Genomic DNA, 20,077 nt, shown 5'->3' with positions numbered 1-20,077 from the left:
CACACTGGAGAGCTCCAGGCTTCCCGCCAGCCCATGCCCTATTTGTAAAGACTCCTGTCAACTAAAAAAATACTTCTTTGGTCTTTTTAGTTGTCAGCAGAAAGGGAGTGGGGGAAAGCAGTGCATTCCTTAAATGCTTCAGATCATCACTTTGGCAACCAAAGCTTCTGGCATGCAAGATTATTATTGGAGAGCATGATTGATGATTCTTGGCTATGGATGTGTCTCATTGGAGAATATACATCCAGGGGTTGGGTGGAAGACCAGGGTCAAGGATGAAATGAATGATGTGTCTTAGAGTCGGCTGTAACTGGGATACGCCAACATGTAAACTCCTAATAAATCAATCTTTTTTACTTTGAGAGATGCAGCTGGAGACTTAAGATTTGAATGCATGTCGGAGTCCTGACAACTCCATTACTGGGGTGGAATGTGGTCTGGATTCCCCCTTGCCTTTGCTTGTCAGAAGGTCCGCAAAAGGAAAACACGTGACCTTGGGACCCTGCAATTTTTAACAGAGGCACGACTGAGAGCGTTTTGCACAAACTGCATCCCTGTTTGGTTTGGTGGCTGCAGTGCCTCCAATAGAAAGTCCCTACAGAGAGTGGTGAGGACAGCGGAGAAGATTTTAGGAAGCTCACTTCTCTTGATTCAGGATACTGCTTATAAGCGCTATGGGCTTAGAGCTCAAATCATTGTTAGAGACCCCACATACCCACTTTAGGGTCTGTTTCTGTTGCTCCCCTCTGGGAGTAGTTTTTGGAGTATTTCTAGCAGGACTTCCAGATTCTGTAAGTTTTGTTCCCTACGCCGCCACCCGTCTGCTAAACTCACAAGTTTAGTTTCTCTCACCATAAACATGTATACATCTGAACTAGACAGTGTTGTATCTCTGTATCATATAATATATGTGGGTATAAACATAATTTTGTATTTATATATTTTGTCATGTTTACATAAGGTGTAACGACACTATAGAGCCGTGCACACCAGAATAACTAGACACGACAATTTTTTCCCAAACGCCATCACTCTGCTAAACAAATAATTCCCTCAACACTGTCCAACTATTTACAAAGTCTGCACTACTATTACTGTTAATCTTCTCATCACTCCTTATCACCCATCCCCTCCCACTTGTGACTGTATGGCTGTAACTTTGTCACTTGTATCCTTACGACTTTTATTGACTGTTTCCTAGTATGATTTGATTGCCTATTGTACCCTATGACTATTATTAAGTGTTGTACCTGATGATTCCTGATGAACGTATCTTTTATGTACACTGAGAGCATCTGCACTGAAGACAAATTCCTTGTGTGTCCAATCACACTTGGCCAATGAAGAATTCTATTCTATTCTGTTCTGTTCTGTTATTCTATTCTATTCTATTCTATTCAGAGTGGTGACCCTCTGAGAGCTGTATGCAATGGAATTTCATTTTAATGTCTGCCAATTAATGTACGGTCAAACTGACAATGAAGTTATTCTAAGTCTACAAATGTTCATAAGTACACACAGCTTTTCTGAATGTACCTCAATATTCCTACAGGGGTGTTTAGTCTTACCTTGGCTTGCTTTTCAGGAGCCAACAAAGAGTAGAGAGGAAGAACGTAAAGTGGGTGGGAAGAATCCGGTTTTTCACCTGCATTCAAATTATAAATAGGAAAATATACATATAAGTGCTGAAAAGATTAGCCTTTTAGGTTATTAGTACTATAATCTGCATTTTCAAGGCACAGTAAGACCTCTGCTATTTTTTTTAACTATTTGATGATTAACCTTACGTGTTTTTGTTTTAATTGCTCAAGCCTATGAATTCTTGGGAAATAAGGCAGTATAAAAATATAACCAATAAATAAATAAATAAGTTTCAATATGTTTTTCAAAATCAGAGCTAAGGGGCAAGGGAAGAAGAAAAGCAGCATGTATTTTTTTTTTCTGGCAGCTTCATAAGAATTAGCCTCTTTGTGATTTTATTTAGATCTATTGAGCATAAATCTAACAGAGCAGTCACTCTAAGAACAGGGATACTCCACCTTAAAAAAAGCTCTCCTGCTTTTAAAGAAAGACCATCTTTGAGGAGGTGATATAATAAGGTGCTAACTTAACATTTGTGATTTGTTGAATAAGCCAGGTTTCGTTTTCCTACGTTAAATATCAGAGGTCTCCAAACTTGGCAACTTTAAGATTTGTGGACTTCAACTCCCAGAATTCTCCAGCCAGCTATGTTGAAGTCCACAAGTCTTAAAAGTTGCCAATTTTGTGGACCCCTGATTAATACGAAGGCAAGATCTGTCCATAAAATAGGGAGGAAAAGAGGCTGAATCAGATGACGTCTCATCTTATCAATACAATGTTACTCAGGCTAATGTGATTTGATCGGCTAACCATGATTAAAAAATCTCTTTGGCCTTCTGCAAACTCAGCCAACTTTCAAAGGCTCGGAAAGGACAAACCTTCTTGCAGGCAATTTTCACCCAGATCAAGATCAAGATCTGAACCAGCCGAGTTCGCTTCTTCGTCGTCTTCCGCGGCCTCTCGATCTTCATCCCCTTCGTCAATCGGCAGAATGGAATAATTATCCAGATTAATTTTGGGCAGGGACTAGAAAGAAAGAGGAAAAAAAAAAACCCTAGCAACCTCAAAGTCTCAACATCCTTCTAGATTTAAAATTTAGAAGGCATTTGGGAGAATCTTAAAACCTGTTTGGAAAGTAGGAACATATCCAATCATTCTAAAGCAAGAAGATCAATCAGATTCTTATCATTTAGTAGATAGAGGGTACTTAGAGGAGATAAATGTGCAAAATATTTGGGGGGAGGTTTTTTTTTTTTAAAGAAGGAGCAGATATAGGTTGTCCTTGACTTATAACCATTTAACGACCAAAGTTACAACAGCACTGAAAAAAGTGACTTACAACTGGTTTTTGCACCTGTAATTTTTGCAGTGTATAAATGGTCACATGATCAAAATTTGGGCTCTTGGCAACCAAGCCTGTCATTTGTGACAGTTGCAGGAAAATATTGCTTACTTGAAGAGCATGTTTCTTTTTCTGCCTGGATTTCTTAAACTTTCTGACGGCTTCTACGGAATCGTCTTCAAATTCAAAGCCTACAAAGAGCAAAGCCACACTTTTCTCAATCAGGACTATAAAATGTTAGTAGAACTCTCAGAATTCCCCAGCCGGCATGGATGGACTTCAACTCCCAGAATTCCCCATCCAATATGGACTTCATCACCTAGAATTCTTCAGGCAACATGGATGGACTTCAATTCCCAGGATTTCCCAGCCAACATGGACAGATTTCGACTCCCATAATTCCCCAGCCAGCAGAGGTGGACCAACTCCCAAATTTTTCCACTCAGCACAGATATAACAACACAAAAATGCAATAAAACAGATAGATATATTATGTTATATATATTAACGGCTGCAAGGATTTCGTACGCACAACTCTGGAAGGAAAAAAGGGTTCCACCGGAAGGCATGGTGATTAAAAAAATAATAGATTGTATAGAGATGGACAGGCTAACGATGAAAATAAAAGACAGAGAAGATTCAATTTATTATAAGACCTGGGAGGCCTGGGATGAATGGTTTAGAAATTAAAAGAAAATAAAATGGCAATTGGGAAAAGAATGAGGGAATATGTAAATATACCATGGAGAAGATTGAGATGTAAGGATAAAAGATATTGATTTATAGTAAGAGTAAGATGTAATGGTAAAGGAATAAGTAAATACATATACTGAAAAATGTGAGGACATGCAAAAGATGTCTTGATGTTGATAACAATGTATAAAGTTTTATTTTATGTTTTTAAAATTTGGAAACTTAATAAAATTTATTTAAATAAATAAATAAATAAATTCAAGTTGTGTTTGTTTTGGCACATAAACTCACTCAAAACCTTAAAAAGACTTTGGCGATATTAATAAAAAATATGCATCTCAATTTGTATCAAAGCACTAATTTTGTGTGGTTTCTATGAGTGAAAAGTTGATTAAACATATCAATACAGCTTAAACCTGAAAGCATGCAGGACTTTTTCACACAGCTGTAAATAGTCCTCCTGATGCTTGGATTTACCCCTCCCACAATCCCTTGGCCACGTTAACACCCCCAAAAACCTCTGGATGGCCCCGGTTGCCCCCTCCCAGAGCAGAAAAGAAACAGCCGTGTTCTCAAGGTTGGCCCTTTTTCCGTGTTGCTGCCTGAAGAAAAGCCTTAAATCGGAGGACAACAGGGGTAAATTTCGAAAAGTGCAAAACTTACCCGCGGTTGCATTTTTGCAAAACGGGAAGGACTTCCTTAGCCTCCGACAAAGGGAATGGACTTCGGCCTGTCCGGTTAAGAACACCAAAATGCCCCCTGCAAAAGGAAAGGAAGGACAGCATTTTAAACTGGACCATTGGAGAGAAAGTTGCAAAGAGCACAAAGAGATTCTCAGTCATCCAAGTCATGGTTGTCCCAAAGGTGCTTTTTTTTCAGGAAGTAACTGGACTTTCTTGTTTTTGTTTTCATTTGAAGAGATTTCACTTCTCATCCAAGAAGCTTCTTCAGCTCTGAATGGATGGTGGGGCATGGAAGGATTGATATTCCTTGCAGACAGCTGGTCATTTGCATCCTTTTTAGAGGGTCATTGAGGCCACTTGGAGGTTTATCTGTGTCCTCAGGATCACCTGAATGGGGCTGCTGCTTTTTTGTAGCCTGCAATTTTTCCTCTGGAAATCCATTCCTACTCCCACTTCATCCAAAGGGTGTTCGTCCCAAATTGGACTTTTTTTCTTTTGAAGACGTTTTGCTTCTCCTCCAAGAAGCTTCTTCAGCTCTGATGGTAGAGAATGGAAGGATTTATACTCCTTGAAGACAGCTGGTCATTTGCATCCTTTTACAGAGCCATTGAAGTCACTCCTGGTTCCTGCAATTTTTCCTCTGGAAATCCATTCCTACTTCCACACCATTCAAAGGGGGTTCATCCCAAATTGTATAGCTAAAAAATTCGGCAGAGATTCTCCAGGCCTTGGTTGTCCCAAAGGTGCTTTTTTCAGGAGGCAACTGGATTTTCTTCTTTTTTTCTTCTGAAGATGTTTCACTTTTCATCCAAGAAGCTTCTTCAGGTCTGACCCCCGGGGGGACGCTGCTACAATCATCAGTGTGAACACACTTGCTAAGTCCCTTTTTTCAGTGACGTCGTGACTTCGAGCCGCCACTCAATGAACATTTGTAAATCAAGAACTACCTGTAGTCTTGGGGCAGTTGGTTTTCTCCACTCTTTCACCTCTCTTAGAGGACCCTGAGCCCTTCCATGCCTCACTTTCCTGTCAGAGCTGAAGAAGCTTCTTGGATGAGAAGCGAAACGTCTTCAAAAGAAAAAAACAAGGAAGCGTAGAACATCTGTCTCTGCAAAAAAATTAAAATAAATGAAAACCTCCTGTTTCCCTTTGCAGAATATCAAAATGTTTAAATGCTGAAACACCTGGCTGGGGATGATGGGGGTAGATATCCAGTTGGGTGGTCCTGCTTTGGGGAAGAAGCAGAGAGATCTATGGGTAGTCAGAACTTTAAAGGGAATATTTGTAGCTCAGGGTTGAAGTGAGCAGTCCTTGGGGCTCTCTGAGCTTGGCGGTTTTCTTGCAGATGTTTCATGACCTAACTAGGTAGCATCATCAGTGCTAGAAGGGAGTGGGGTGTTTGAAGAGGGGGGAGGAGGAGGAGGAGGAGGAGGAGGAGGAGGAGGAGGAGGAGGAGGAGGAGGAGGCGGCAGCAACCATAGGGTCCTTGGTGCTCTCTGAGCTTGGTGGTTTTCTTGCAGGCGTTTCAAGATCCAACTAGGCAACATCATCAGTGATAGCAGGCGAAAACCTTACATTTAGCACTGATGTTACCTAGCTGGGTAATGAAACGTCTGCAAGAAAATAACCAAGCTCAGAGAGCACCAAGGACCCCTCAAGTTGGAACTTTATTGCAACTCCATCAGGGAATTATGTGCTGCTGCTATTACTTGAATGCTTTGCAAAGGAAAAATTAAATTGCAGAGGTATCTCTTCAGGCCGCTGAGTGGTGCGGTGGCCTAGAGGTGGAGCTCTCGCCTCACAATCAGGAGGCTGGGAGTTCGATCCGAGGTAGAGGCAGATATTCCTCTCCTCTCTGGGCGTGATGAGAATATCTCTGCTGAACAAAACTCTGCACTGGCAACGGGAAGGGCATCCGGCCAGTAAAAGTTCTGCTGGCTCCATTCAGTTGCCCAGACTCCACCCCGCAAGGGATTATGGGGGTTACAAGATGATGAAGATCTCTTCAGGCAACTGTTTTGTTTTGTTTTAATAGCCCTCTGACCTGGAGGAAGCATTCGGTGAATTTTGCAGACTTTCCGGAAACATTCCCCACGGTAATCTTCCAACGGGGTCCTCTTGTTGAAATGAACAGTGACTGGAAACTGCCTCGCATCCACCTGACACAGAAAAGACCACAGGCAAATAAATAAGTAAGTAAGTAAAAAGTAAAAAGTGCTAAATTGCAAGAAGACACCGAAAAAATATGGTCTGAACCGGGATTTAATCGACATTATCAGAAGGTTCTGGATTAAATTACTGCCCCCGTTCCTTCAGGTTTTTTTCCCAGAATAAAGGCCTGCCATTTATTTTACGGTTCACATAAATACGATCTATAATTATAATACAGGCAGTCCTTGGCTTATGACCACAACAGAGCCCAGTGGATAAGCAAAACAGCTAAAAGCGAGGTTCGGCCCATTTTAGTGCTTTTTCTCGCCACCGTCGTTAAGTGAATCACTGCAGTTGTTCACGCCCGTCGGAGTCTGAATCCGAGGAGGAAGACGAACAGCTGACCGGGAGTGGGAGTGCGGCTCTATTGGCTGTGGAGGAAACTGGGGAAGGGCAAAGTCCGGCTGGGCAGAGCAGGGGAGAAGTAGAACAAGGGAGAGGGAGTTCATAGGAAGACTCAGGCCCACCCCCCTCTTCGTCCTAGGGCACGCAGGGAGGAATGGAGAAGAGTGCAATATGGGTTGCATGGCTTACGGGGGAGGAAAGGGCCCTGATTCCCTTCATTAGGCACACCTGGGAATGAGAGTTTAAAAGAGATGCATGCTGAATGCAACATATGCTGGGAACAAACTTGAGTTGATCTTGTGTTGACGTTGGTTATATGTGTTCTTGGCGTCTTCCCAACTGTCTTGAGTTATTGCTGTGCCTTCATGCCTGGAATTCTTGTTCCTGCCCTGCCGGATTAATTACCTCATTTTGTCTTCATTGGACTTAAAGTTACAGTTTTTGTTAACCATGTTTTGGACTTAATTTTCTATAGTTAAAAGCTGTTCCTGGGAGAGTTTTTCTCCATCCCAAAAGGTAATCAGGACATTGGGGGCAAAGTTGGAGCTAATAAAGGGACTGTTATTAATTATCTGACTGTGTTGCCTTTGTGCCACTCCCTAGGTCGTCACAGCAGCTGCTTAACAGTGAGTCCCACGGTTGTTAAGTGAATCCAGATTCCCCATTGATTTTGTTTGTTCGGAAGGTTGCAAAAAGGGGAATCACATGACCGTCATAAATATGAACCATTTGCCAAGCGGTGGAATTTCGATCACATGACCATGGAGGAAGTTACAAAGGTAATCACTGTGAAAACCGGTCGTAAAGTCTCTTTTCTCCAGGCCATTGTGATTTTGAATGGTCACTAAAACAAACTGTTGTATGTCGAGGACTACCTGCATAACACCTAGAAATATACAATCTTCAGCCGTTGAACTCGACTTCATTTAATCTTCCCCAAACTAAAGACTGAGTCAGAACTGGGAAGGCTTTGGAGCGAGACAGTGTTGTGGCTGGCCAGTGGAGCTGGTGGCAGACTCGGACAGTGAGAAGCTTGGGGAGGAGCAAGGGTCAGTCCTGGAGGCTGAGGAAGGGTCAGACGAGGACTCTGCGTCAGAGGCAGAGATGGGGCCAGGGCTGTCTGAACAGTTATCAGCTGCCTTCAGAACTGGAGATCAGTGGGGAAGAAGAACAGCTGGAGCCTGTTCCCAGTGTGCACATGCACAGAGCTGCCAGAAGAAGGGAACAGTTAAGGAACAAGGGTCAACTTAGGAGTAAAGGCTCAGGTGGACGCTGAATGGCCCCTCCCATAGGGATTAAAGAGGAGTGAGTGGTGCTTGCAGGAGACAATTAGTTCATTTAATTGGGGTGAGGATTTGTTCCTGATCCTTGCCAAGTATTTCCTTCTATTTCCAAGCATTGCACTTGGAAGCTATCGGCCTGGCAACTCTCCAAGCCCGATAAGGTCTGTAGTTGTAAATCATTCTTGAAAGACTGTTTGCCGGGACATTGCTGGATGTGAATGAGAGGAATTCGCACTAGCCTAATAAAAAGAGATTTTCTCGGGACGAGGAGTCTGCTTCGTGAGGCTTGTATTGAAGCAGAGATTGGAAAGGAAGCCCGAGCAAAATGTTCAAAAAATCTCATTTATTTTTCCTATCCCTCCAACCCCTCCCCGACTCCCTTTTCACCTGGATAACCGGAGGAGGAACAGGAAAGAGTTTCTGGTTGGCGGTGAAATCCTCGACCCGCAGCGTTGCAGACATGATGATCAGTTTCAGCAGCTGCCCTTTCTGAAAACAAAAGAGAAACACAACGCTCAACGGTTGGGTTTTCCTGGAAAAATTAAAGATTACATTTTTTGGGGGGTGGGGGAGTGGACAAGAGGAAGAAGGCAGGGTGTTTGTGTAGAAGAGGCTTTCTCTTAAATCTGGCAAACGGTTTTAGCTGGCCTTTATCTTGCTTAAAGGTAGGCGATTTTTTTTAGAACAACAGAGTTGGAAGGGACCTTGTAGGTCATCTAATCTGACCCCCCACCCACCTAAGCTGGAGACCCTACACCCTTTCCAACTGATGGCAGTCCAATCTCCCCTTGAAAGCTTCCAGTGATGGAGCTCCCACAACTTATGAAGGCAACTTTTGTTCCACTGGTTGATTGTTCCCACTGTCAGAAAATGTTTCCTTGTTTCTAGGTTGAATCTCTCCTCGGTCAGTTTCCATCCATTATTCCTTGTCTGGCCTTCGGGGGCTTTGGAAAATAGCTTGACCCCTTCCTCTCTGTGGCAGCCCCTTATATTGGAACCCTGGTCCTTCTCTTCCCTAGACTAGCCAGGCCCAGTTCCTGCAACCGTTCGTTGTATGTTTTAGTCTCCAGTCCCCTCACCATCCTGGTTGCGCTGCATTCTTTCTAGAGGCTCAATGTCTTTTTTATAGTGTGGTGACCAGAACTGGGTGCAGTATTCTTGGTGTGGTCTTACTAAGACTTCATAGAGTGGTATGAGTACTTTACTTGATTTTGATTGTATCCTCTGTTAATGCCATTTAGGATTGCATTGTTCTTTGCATGTTTTAGCCTCCAGTCCCCTAATCCTCTTGGTTGCTCTTCTCTGCACTTTTTCTAGAGTATCAGCATCTTTTTTATAGTGTGGTGACCAAAAGTGGACACAGGATTCTGAAGTAAGACTCTTTTTGATTAAACAGAGCCCAGCGTGGAAACACTGCATACACTGCATCAGGGGTCCTCAACCACCGGGCCGCGGACCGGTACCGGGCTGTGGAGCACTCTGTACCGGGCCGCAAATAAAAAAAAATAAAAAAAATGGCGGCTTTCTTCGCCTTCGGTGAATGCTGCTGGGATCGGGCATCAAGGACACAAATGAAAGAAGAGGAGGGAGGAAGCAACCAAAGCCTGTCCTGCTCTCTGGCTCAGCGGCTTCGGTTTCCTCTCTCAGTCGCTCTCTCGCTGCTCCACCAGCCCAGAAAGAAACTGCTTCAAAGAAGCCGAGGAGGGGGGGGTGGCTTTTCCTGTCACCGCAGCACCTCCGAAGCGCCCGTTCACCCCCACCCTGCCCGCCCGCGCGCAGTTCAATCCACAGTGCTCTGTTCTGCCTGCCTGCCTGCCTTCTTCGTTTCTGGTGAGAATAATAACTATTCGCCTCTTTTTATCAGCCGAAGCTGCTCCGAAACGAAGAAGGCAGGCAGGCAGGCAGAACAGAGCACTGTGGATTGAACTGCGGCGGGCGGGCGGGTGGGGGTGAACGGGCGCTTGGAGGCTGCGGCACAGGAAAAGCCACCCCCGGCTTCTTTGAAGCAGTTTCTTCCTGGGCTGGTGGAGCAGCGAGAGAGCGACTGAGAGAGGAACGAGGCAGACACCTGAGGGAGGAAGGGAGACACCTGAGGGATGGGGCTGAGGGAGGCAGGGCCGAGGCGCTCCCTGAACTTGGTGGTTTGCTGGCAGACGTTTCATTACCCGACTAGGTAACAACATCAGATGTTACCTAGTCAGGTAATGAAACGTCTGCAAGCAAACCACCAAACTCGGATTCTCCCCCCTCCGCCCGGTCCTTGAAAAAGTGTTTGTGCTTGAAACTGGTCCCTGGTACAAAAAAGGTTGGGGACCACTGCACTGCATGAATGAATCTCCTATTTTCTGCTTTACCTTAGCTCGAAGAGGCACGATGCGAGATAAAAGACCGATTAAGATGTCGGTATAGACGCTCCTCTCGTGGGCTTCGTCCAGAATGATGACGTGGTACTTGGATAACAAAAAATCCTGAAAAAAATTAAGACGTGAAAGAATTAGGCAATAAAAACCAAAAGTACACATATAGACTGGGTAAAATCAGACCTAATAGCAATAGTTAACTGTGAGAGATGCCTTGGGTTCCTAGTGGACAACCAGCTAATAATGAGCCAGCAATGTGCGGTGGCAGCCCAAAAAGCCAATGCAATCTTAAGTTGCATTAACAGAGAGATACAATCAAGATCAAGGGAGACAGACAAACTATAGGCTAACAATGTTGGTCTCTTACAAAGAGAACTTATATAAAATGTTTCATTGCTGGCACTTACAGCCACCGAGGGTAGCCAAAATGTTCCCTAACGTGACACCCAACTGTTGGAAATGTAATTATAATCAGGGAACATATTTCCACATGTGGTGGACATGCCCTCATGCACAAAAATATTGGAAAAAAAACAGAATATGGATAGAGGAATTAACAAAACAGAAAGTAAAATTCAAACCAGATTTTTTTTTTATTGGGCATGTTAGAACCAAATATGAATAAGAAGCACCAATACTTGATTTTGCATATCATAACAGCGGCTAGAATAAGTTTTGCTCAAAATTGGAAATTGGCTATGACTTCTTCAGAAAATATGATAATCAATAAGATACATGAATGTGCCAAGATGGATAGACTAACCAAATTGTTAAAAGACAACCAAGACAGTGAATATTATAAAATATGGGATATCTGTTACGACTGGCTAAAGAAAAGGTTATATCTGATGACCTGGTAACATTTTGGGAAATAAGGGTGACGTGTAAATAAATGTAAATAAACTATATGTATGCATATATGGAATTTAAAATGACGAAGCAGTTATTATGACAATGTATAACACGCTATCAGAAGGAAAGTACAAGTGTATCTACTGCTCAAACAACGCTGTAAAATGTATATATGTTTTTAATTTCATAAACATTGAGTAAGTATATATTAAGAAAAAAAAGATCAAGGGAGGCACTAATCCCACTCTACAAAGCCTTAGTAAGATCACACCTAGAGTACTGCATCCAGTTTTGGTCACCACACTCTTAAAAAGATGTTGAGACAAGCCAAGTCAATGAGCGAAGCTGGATTTGCTTAATGACTATATGATTCAATTAACAACTGCACTCATCTGTTTAACAATCATACTAAAAAAATTAAAAGGATGCAAAATTGGGTGTGACTTGTTTAAACCCCCCCTGGCTTAGCAATAGAAATCCTGGCCCCAATGGTGGCCGTAAGTTGAAGACTACTTGCAATACTATTGGAAATGTCAAGGCGTTTTAAGAAAGAATAAAAAGAAATAAATCTTCCCTGCTCTTTTGTTTCATTATTGGGGAGGAAGCAGAGATTATCTGACTCCCCAAATCCCTTCTCAAACCGGCTAAAGCAGGGATTTCCAACCTTGGTAATTTTAAGACAACTCCCAGAATTCCTGGCTGAGGAATTCTGGGAGTTGGTCTACAAGTTTTAAACTGGCTTGGGGAATTCTGGGAGTTGGTCTACAAGTTTTAAACTGGCTTGGGGAATTCTGGGAGTCCACAAGTCTTAAAAGTTGCCAAGGTTAAAGGTTGTGCTAAAGCAAGAAAATGTTTTGCATGTATGCACATTCTTCTAAAAATCAATTTCCATCTCACATTTCAAAAGAGGAAACTATAAAAAGTCCTCACCTTCTGGATTTCTTTCAACAGCACACCATCTGTCATGAACTTGATTTTCGTCTCCTTTGTCACATTCCCCTCATAACGGATTTGGTAGGAAATCACACTGGGACAGAGAATGTGAAAACACAAAACTGAGATGACATCATTTAAACCCATCTCGCTGGATGTATTTAGGGCAAATGGAAACGGCAAATAAATGCTTAAAGAACATTAGGCTCATGACCTCCAAACACTGAGAATGCATTTGATTGGACCGAGTTAGTCAAAATAATAACAACAGCAATAGCACTTAGACTTATATACTGTTTCACAGTGCTTTTACAGCAGTTTACAGAGTCAGCCTTTTGCCCCAACAATTTGGATCCTCATTTTACCCACCTCGGAAGGAGGGAAGGCTGAGTCAACCTTGAGCCAGTCAGAATCGAACTGCTGACAGTGGGCAGAATTTGCCTGCAATAGTGCACCATCTAACCACTGTGCACCATGGATGGATGGGTGGATGGATGGAAGGAAGGAAGGAAGGAAGGACGGAAGGGCAATAGCAATAGTATTTATATACTGCTTCACAGTGTTTTACAGCCCTCTCTAAGCGGTTTACACAGTCAGCCTCTTGCCCCCAACAATCTGGGTCCTCATTTTACCGACCTCAGAAGGACAAAAGGCTGAGTCAACCTTGAACCTGGTGAGATCTGAACTGCCGAACTGCAAGCAGCCAGCAGTCAGCAGAAGTAGCCCTGCAGCACTGCATTCTAGATGCCAGAACTTGCAATGTTTCTATTTCAACAGAATTCCCCGCCCTCACCCCGAATAATATCTGAAACCAGGATTGGAAAGAGGCCATCCTTACTGTTGGGATAAATTCATTTCTGCTGCAACTCGCTGAGACATAGATATCGCTGCTACACGCCGAGGTTCTGTAATCCCAATGATGCCACCGGTGCTACAAACAGAATTGAGGTGAGACTTTAGTGAATTAGTTAAGAGAATGGCAACTTTACGATGTGTGGACTTCAACTCCCAGAATTGCCTAGCCGCCTGAGTGGGCTTCACTTTGCAGACGGATGGACTTCACTAGGCAGCACGGATGGACTTCAACTCCCAAGAGTTTGGCTGAGGAATTCTGGGAGCTGAAGAAATCCGTGCCTGTTTAAAGTTGGTAAGCTTACGAAAAAGACTGGTTTAAAATAATTACTTGTACCAGAGCTTTACGGAAATGAAGGCTTAAAGCCAAAGTATGTATGAGCTATTGTTAATTGATGGTTGGAAACTAATCAAGGAGAGAAGCAACCTGGAATTAAGGAGGAACTTCCTCACAGGGAGGACAATTAACCAGTGGAACAGCTGGCCACCAGAAATTGTGGGCGCTCCATCACTGGAGATTTCTAAGAAGAGACTGGATAGCCATTTGTCTGAAATGGTATAATGTCCAGCTGGTCCCTTCCAGATCTCTTCTAATTCTGATTTTATTCTAGCAAGCTCACACAGGTAATCCGATTTATGGCAACTGAGCCCAAAATTTCAAAGTGAGACATTGGTTAAGTGAACTTTGCCCCATTTTACAAACTTTCTTGCCCCGGTTGTTAAGTGAAACACTGCAGCTGTTAAATTAGTAAAACAGTTGTTGAGTGAATCTGGCTTTCCCATTGATTTTGCTTGTCAGAACGTCGCAAAAGGGGTTCACATGATCCTGGGACAGTCATAAATATGAACCAGTTGCCAAGCATCCAAATTTTGATCACATGGCCATGGGGAATGCTGCCACGGTCATAAGTGTGAAAAACGGTCCTTGTGATGACCCAAAGGGGCGTGGCACAAAGGCAACACAGTCAAATAATCAAGAAGAGTCCCTTTATTATCTCCAACTTTGCCCCTAATGTTGAGGTTAGGTTCTGGCTGGAGAAAAACTCTCCCAGGAACAGCCTTTGACTGCAGAAAATTAAGTCCAAAACAGGGTAAACACAAACTGTAACTTAAAAGTCCAAACAAGCCAAACTTAAGCAATTAGTTTGGCAGGGCAGGAACAAGAAATTCAAACTTGAAAGCACGGCAAAACTCAGAAGATGCCAGGAACAGATAAGCCATGATGATACAAGATAAATTCACGTTTGTTCCCAGCAGCTGCCGCACTCAGCATGCATTTCTTATAAACTTTCTTCCCAGGTGTGGCTAATGAAGGGAATCAGGGCCCTTTCCTCCCCCGTAAGCCACGCAACACACGTTGCTCTCTCCTCTGTTCCTCCCTGTGTGCCCTAGGATGAAGAAGGAGCGGGCCTGGGTCTTCCTCTGAACTCCCTCTCCCTTGTTCTACCTCTTCCCTGCTCTGCCCAGCTGGACTTTGACCTTCTCCAGTTTCCTCCACAGCCAACGGAGCCACACTCTCACTCCCTGTCATTTGTTTGGCTTCCTCCTCCGAGTCAGACTCTAACAGGGGCATGACACTCTAAGTTACTGTTTCCGGTGCCGCTGTAAGTTTTGTAACTTTGAACGGTCACTAAATGAACTGTTATAAGTTGAGGACTTCCTGTCCAAGGGGCTGCCTTAGAAGCCCCCATATTCATACCTCGCGTAGCCTGCTTCATAGAGGAACTGAGGCACTTGTGTAGTTTTCCCGCAACCTGTTTCCCCGCATATGATGACGATGGGATTCTCCCGCACAGCTTCCATTACAACCTGCTCTTCTCCAAGAATTGGGAGTTTCAACCTGGCTTCCTTTGACAAACAAAAACAAAGAGAATATTTACAAAAACAAAATACGTTAGGATTTTGGCTATAATGTGACGCTTGAGCAATGGAGAAAATAGACGGACGAAGAGTTTAAAATTATAACCTAAAAGAAAACTTCTATAAGATGATGTATGGCTGGTATTTTAACACCACCTAAATTACCTAAGGTGCATAAAGGTATGTCAAAGAAATGTTGGAAGTGTAAAAGCAAAGAAGGGACTTTTTATCATCTGTGGTGGACATGTGATAAAGCCAAAAAAAAAAAAAGGAGTACGATTCATATTTTAATACAGAAAATTTTGAAAATGAATGAAAATGATTGGACACACAAGGAATTTGTCTTTGGTGCATGTGCTCTCAGTGTACATAAAAGAAACATTCGTCAAGAATCATAAGGTACTCCTATCCTCAAAACGAGGCTATAGAGCACTGCACACCAGAACAACTAGACACAAAGGTAGTTTTTTCCCCAAATGCCATCACTCTGCTAAGCAACTAATTCCCACAACACTGTCCAACTATTTACTAAGTCTGCACAACTCTATTAATCTTGTCATCACTCCTTATCACCCTTCTCCTCCCACTTGTGACTGTATGATTGTAACTTTGTCGCTTGTATCCTAACGATTTTTATTGACTGTTTCCCAGTATGATTTGATTGCTTCTTGTACCCTGTGACTATTATTAAGTGTTGTATCTGATGATTCTTGACTCTTGACAAATGTATCTTTTATGTACACTGAGAACTTATGCACCAAGAGAAATTCCTTGTGTGTCCAATCGCACTTGGCCAATAAATAATTATTTTATTTTATTTATTATTTTATTTATTATTTTATTTATTTATTTTATTTTATTTTATTTATTTTATTATTTTATTTATTTTATTTTATTTTATTTATTATTTATTATTATTTATTTTATTTTATTTTATTTTATTATTTTATTTTATTTTATTTTATTCTATTCTATTCTATTCTATTCTATTCTATTCTATTCTATTCTATTCTATTACACTTAATATAGTCATAGGGTACAAATAGGCAATCAAATGAAGATAAAGATGAAACCAGAATTTTTCCTTTTGGGACTAAATGGGAAAAGACTTGGAGAAAAAAAATTGGAACTTTGCTACTATATATGTTGACTATGGTATGCACAAAACTGGAAGGACACTTTGATTCCTACTATGGGTGAATGGTTGCAGAAGTTGATGGAGTTGGCTGAAATGGCAAAATTGACTATTTTGATTAAAGAAAAGAAACATAAGAACTTTTGTTTCCACATGGAGACTCCTTCTGAACTTTGTGCTTGAATTGGAAAAGAATGAAAATTTGATCGGGGGTTTTACCGATTAGACTGATAGATCCTTACAAAATGGCTAGTTTATATTATTATGGAAAAAAAACCAAAAAGTTGGATTTGATGTTAATGCCTTATTTTGCTGCAACAGAGAGAGTCGGAAGTCAATGCTTCTTTTTCCTAATCCTTCCTCACTTCTCTTCCCCTTCTTCCTCCTGACTGTTTTCCTATTTACTTTCGTATTTTGTCTATTTCATTTTATAACTCAATACTACTGTTAAACTGGAAACAACAAAACGCTGTGGCAGCCCAAACTCTAAACAAAATTTCAACATGCATCATTTTGGAGTTTTAAAACCGCTTGTGGTTAATATTCCCACCCTAAGAACCTTCTTTTCGTTGCAAGCTGCATGTCGCTTCACACTTCCCAGACCAGATGATTTAACTGCTTTTGGTTTAGCTAGCAAACTTGAATGACGCATGAGAACATTCTCTATGGACCTGATTCAAAACTAACCTGGATCTCGGGGGATCGATCCACTGGAACAAATACTGCAGGTTCAGACGTGGTCTTAGAGGTTGTGTTTCTTTGCCCAGAAGGTTTATCAAGTTCTTTGGGTAAAGAAGGTGGAGATTTGGAGACCTTTGTGGATTCTATTTCGGTGGTGGTGGTGGAGGCTTCTGGGAGTGCCTTGCCAACCTGTTCTTCCTTCTCAGAATCCTCCTCCTCCTCCTCTTCCTCCTCCTCCTCCTCTTCTTCTACCTCTTCCTCCTCCAATTCAAGTCTGCCTCTTTTCCTACTGGCACCCGCAATGCTTTTGATTTTCTTCGACCAGCTGGCATTTGCTTCCTGGACTGACCTGAAACACCAAGACTTCCACATTATCCCCCAAGCACCGAAGAGACACCAGGGAAGATTTGCCAGCTTGGATATTCCACTCCCAGAATCCCCCCAGTCAGATAAATACCGGTATTTTTTTTCCCTAACAATTCTGGAGGCTCCCGTTATCTGTTAGCTGCCTAGAAAGATTGGCTGCCCTTTCTGCACATCACCAGCCTCTCCTAAAGGAGTTAGAAGCTCAAGCGGCTGCCGAAAGGTGCCATGAAACATACATCCATGTTGCATAAATAAAATGAGCCAATGAACTTGACCCTTCCTTAAAGCAAACCCCACATCTCACAATCTCACTGATTGTGTTACTTAGTCGAGTAATGAAATGTCTGCAAGAAAATAGCCAAGCTCAGAGAATATATCAAATACGCCATAGTCGTTGTCATCTCCCTCCCTCCTCCTCCTCCTCCTCCTCCTCTCTGCAAACCCCACTCCCTTCTAGCACTGATAATGTTACCTATCTGGGTCATCTGCAAGAAACCCACCAAGCTCAGAGAGCACCAAGAACCCTACAGTCCTCCTCTTCCTCCTCTCTTCTCCTTCTCTGCTCTGAAAACCCCACTCCCTTCTAGCACTGATGATGTTACCTAGATGGGTCATAAAACGTCTGCAAGAAGACCACCAAGCCGAGAGAGCGCCAGGGACCCCTCCCACTTCTTTTATCTTACCTTTTCGCCTGGAACATCCGTTTTCCTGTTCCCAGCTTGGACGTGGTATAGAGAAGCTTCATTTCGGCTTCAGGCACCTGGACTTCGCTCAGCTTTTTCAGCAATTCCGCTCGCTACAATTTCAAACCCAACCCAACAGAACAAACCACGTGAGCCGAGGAGGAGGAGGGGTGGGTGAAGTCTCCTGCCTCCCCGCATCACAATCAAGCGTGGGCTTTTTCCCCTGAAATCATCTGCCCACCTTTTCTTTCTTGGCTTTCTGTTCCAAAACCTTTTGCAAATTCTTCTTCTGCTTCTTGGTCAGGGGTTTCTTTCCTGGACTTTTAAAGCAGGTTGCTGGTTTCTCCTGGCTTTTTCGGGATGGAAGAACCAGGGCGTTGCTCTCATCCACTCCTTTCAAAATGGCTTCATCTAGAAGGGGGGGGAGGGGAGAAGGAGGACCCCCACCAAGTTAAATTGCAACCCTACTTTGCTACGCCACTTCCATGTCAAGTTCACTCTGAAAGAAGTCCCGCGAACTCAAAGGCTAAGATAGTACCAATAGTTCCTTGGGTGCCATCCCCAAATAGTTGGAATATCACTTGACCATAATTCGGCATTGACAAAATCCCCGTCAGTCAATTGCAAAAGGCTGCTTTACATGGCATAGCTTACATCCTATGACAATGATATCTTTAATAGCAATTGGCAACTCCAAATCTCTACCAACAAATACTCTGTCCTACACATCGGTAAAAAAAAATCCATATACTAAATATAAGCTAGGCGGATATGACCTGGTTGATGACCCTCACTCTGTCAAGGACCTTGGAGTTCTCATATCGAATGACCTATGCGCCAAAGCTCACTGCAACAGTATTGCTTTAGGAGTTGTAAATTTAATTTTATGAAGCTTCTCCTCTGGTAATACTGATTTGCAAACTAGGGCATTCAAAACCTTTGCTAGACCAATACTTGAATTCAGCTCTGCTGTCTGGAATCCACACTGTATAGCAGACATACACACCATTGAGCAGGTCCAGAAGTATTTTACCAGAAGACTACTACACTCCTCTGTTCGCAACAGAATACCCTACAGCACCAGACTTGAGATTCTAGGCTTAGACAACCTTGAACTACGCCGACTAAGATTGGACTTAAGCATAGTACATAAAATCATATGTTACAACGTCTTACCAGTTAATGAATATTTCAGCTTTAACCACAACAACACAAGAGCACACAACAGATATAAACTAAATGTAAACCACTCCAAACTTGATTGCAGGAAGTACGATTTCAGCAACAGAGTGGTCAATGTCTGGAACTCACTACCTGACTCTGTTGTCACCTGCTCAAACCCCACTCCTTTACCCTCAAACTAACCTCTATTGACCTCACCCCATTCCCAAGGGCTCTGTAAGGTGCATGCATAAGCGCCCAATCGTGCCTACCGTCCCTGTCCTATTGTCCCCAATTATTAGTTCCTATTTCTCGTATTTAAAACTTACGTTTATTCTCGTTTCTGTTGTATTGTAAGCTTTTGGCAAATAAATAAATAAATAAATAAATCAAAAATACCACCAATCAGCCACATTGGCCTATTTTAGCTCTTCGGGAAGGGCTCGATAGGTGGACAAAAATGCTCTAAAGACCAACCCCCTCCCTCCCCCAAGCAGGAGACCTTCCACCATTTCTGACAGATGTCACTTTATTTGGAACTTTTGGGCCTGCTCCTCCCTCTCCAAACCAGCCTACCTCGCAAGGTTGTTGTTATAAGGGAAACAGGAGGCGGGCTGTATCAAAAAGGCGGGTTTAAAAATAGAATAATAATAATAATTCACCTCCCAGTTCCAGCTGCACGGGCTCCTGGGGAGCGGGACCCCCCCTCCTGGGCGATCCTGGCAGCCGCGCCCGCCAGTTGCGCCTCTTTTGCGCCTTCCCCATCGAGGTGCGCGTCAACGGAGCCACTCCAACCCACGTGGACCTCCCCGGGAAGCAAACACTTCCGCCTTCTGCCGCGTCTCGTCTCGCGAGAACTCGTCCGGCCCCGTCCCATCCCAGGGCTCCGACTCTATGGTACTAAAAAAGAGGAGCTTGCAGCTTCCCCAGTGGGTGGGAAGCAAAACGCGGCGGGGGAATCCAGTCATGGCGGAACGGGACGATGCTGATAACCCCAGAGGCTGAGGCTGTGGTTTGCTTTAGTTAAGATTAATTATTAAAATCTATTAATTTTAA

The 20,077-nt window shown here is 43.0% G+C and overlaps 1 protein-coding gene across 1 annotated transcript in view; it reads right to left on the bottom strand.

Moving 5' to 3' along the window:
- The window catches only part of DHX37 (DEAH-box helicase 37), a 36,125-nt gene extending 16,281 nt beyond the window's left edge, over positions 1 to 19,844 (bottom strand). The window contains exons 1-14 of the mRNA XM_026690063.2: positions 19,684 to 19,844; positions 18,102 to 18,271; positions 17,861 to 17,973; positions 16,818 to 17,160; positions 14,835 to 14,983; positions 13,122 to 13,214; positions 12,281 to 12,377; positions 10,493 to 10,606; positions 8,526 to 8,627; positions 6,344 to 6,458; positions 4,280 to 4,375; positions 3,035 to 3,114; positions 2,460 to 2,607; positions 1,569 to 1,645 (exon numbers count right to left, since the gene is read on the bottom strand). Coding sequence (XP_026545848.2) covers positions 1,569 to 1,645; positions 2,460 to 2,607; positions 3,035 to 3,114; positions 4,280 to 4,375; positions 6,344 to 6,458; positions 8,526 to 8,627; positions 10,493 to 10,606; positions 12,281 to 12,377; positions 13,122 to 13,214; positions 14,835 to 14,983; positions 16,818 to 17,160; positions 17,861 to 17,973; positions 18,102 to 18,271; positions 19,684 to 19,786 — 1,800 coding nt within the window. The 5' untranslated portion in view covers positions 19,787 to 19,844. The remainder of the gene's footprint in view (positions 1 to 1,568; positions 1,646 to 2,459; positions 2,608 to 3,034; positions 3,115 to 4,279; positions 4,376 to 6,343; positions 6,459 to 8,525; positions 8,628 to 10,492; positions 10,607 to 12,280; positions 12,378 to 13,121; positions 13,215 to 14,834; positions 14,984 to 16,817; positions 17,161 to 17,860; positions 17,974 to 18,101; positions 18,272 to 19,683) is intronic.
- Positions 19,845 to 20,077: the final 233 nt, after the last annotated feature.

The sequence above is a fragment of the Notechis scutatus genome, chromosome 13, assembly GCF_049901735.1.
Source record: "Notechis scutatus isolate UNSWTSFEM ecotype Mainland chromosome 13, rNotScu1.2, whole genome shotgun sequence".
Classification (NCBI taxonomy): Eukaryota; Metazoa; Chordata; class Lepidosauria; order Squamata; family Elapidae; genus Notechis; species Notechis scutatus.
The sequence above is the reverse complement of the archived record's forward strand: the minus strand, read 5'-3'. Positions and strand labels throughout refer to the sequence as shown.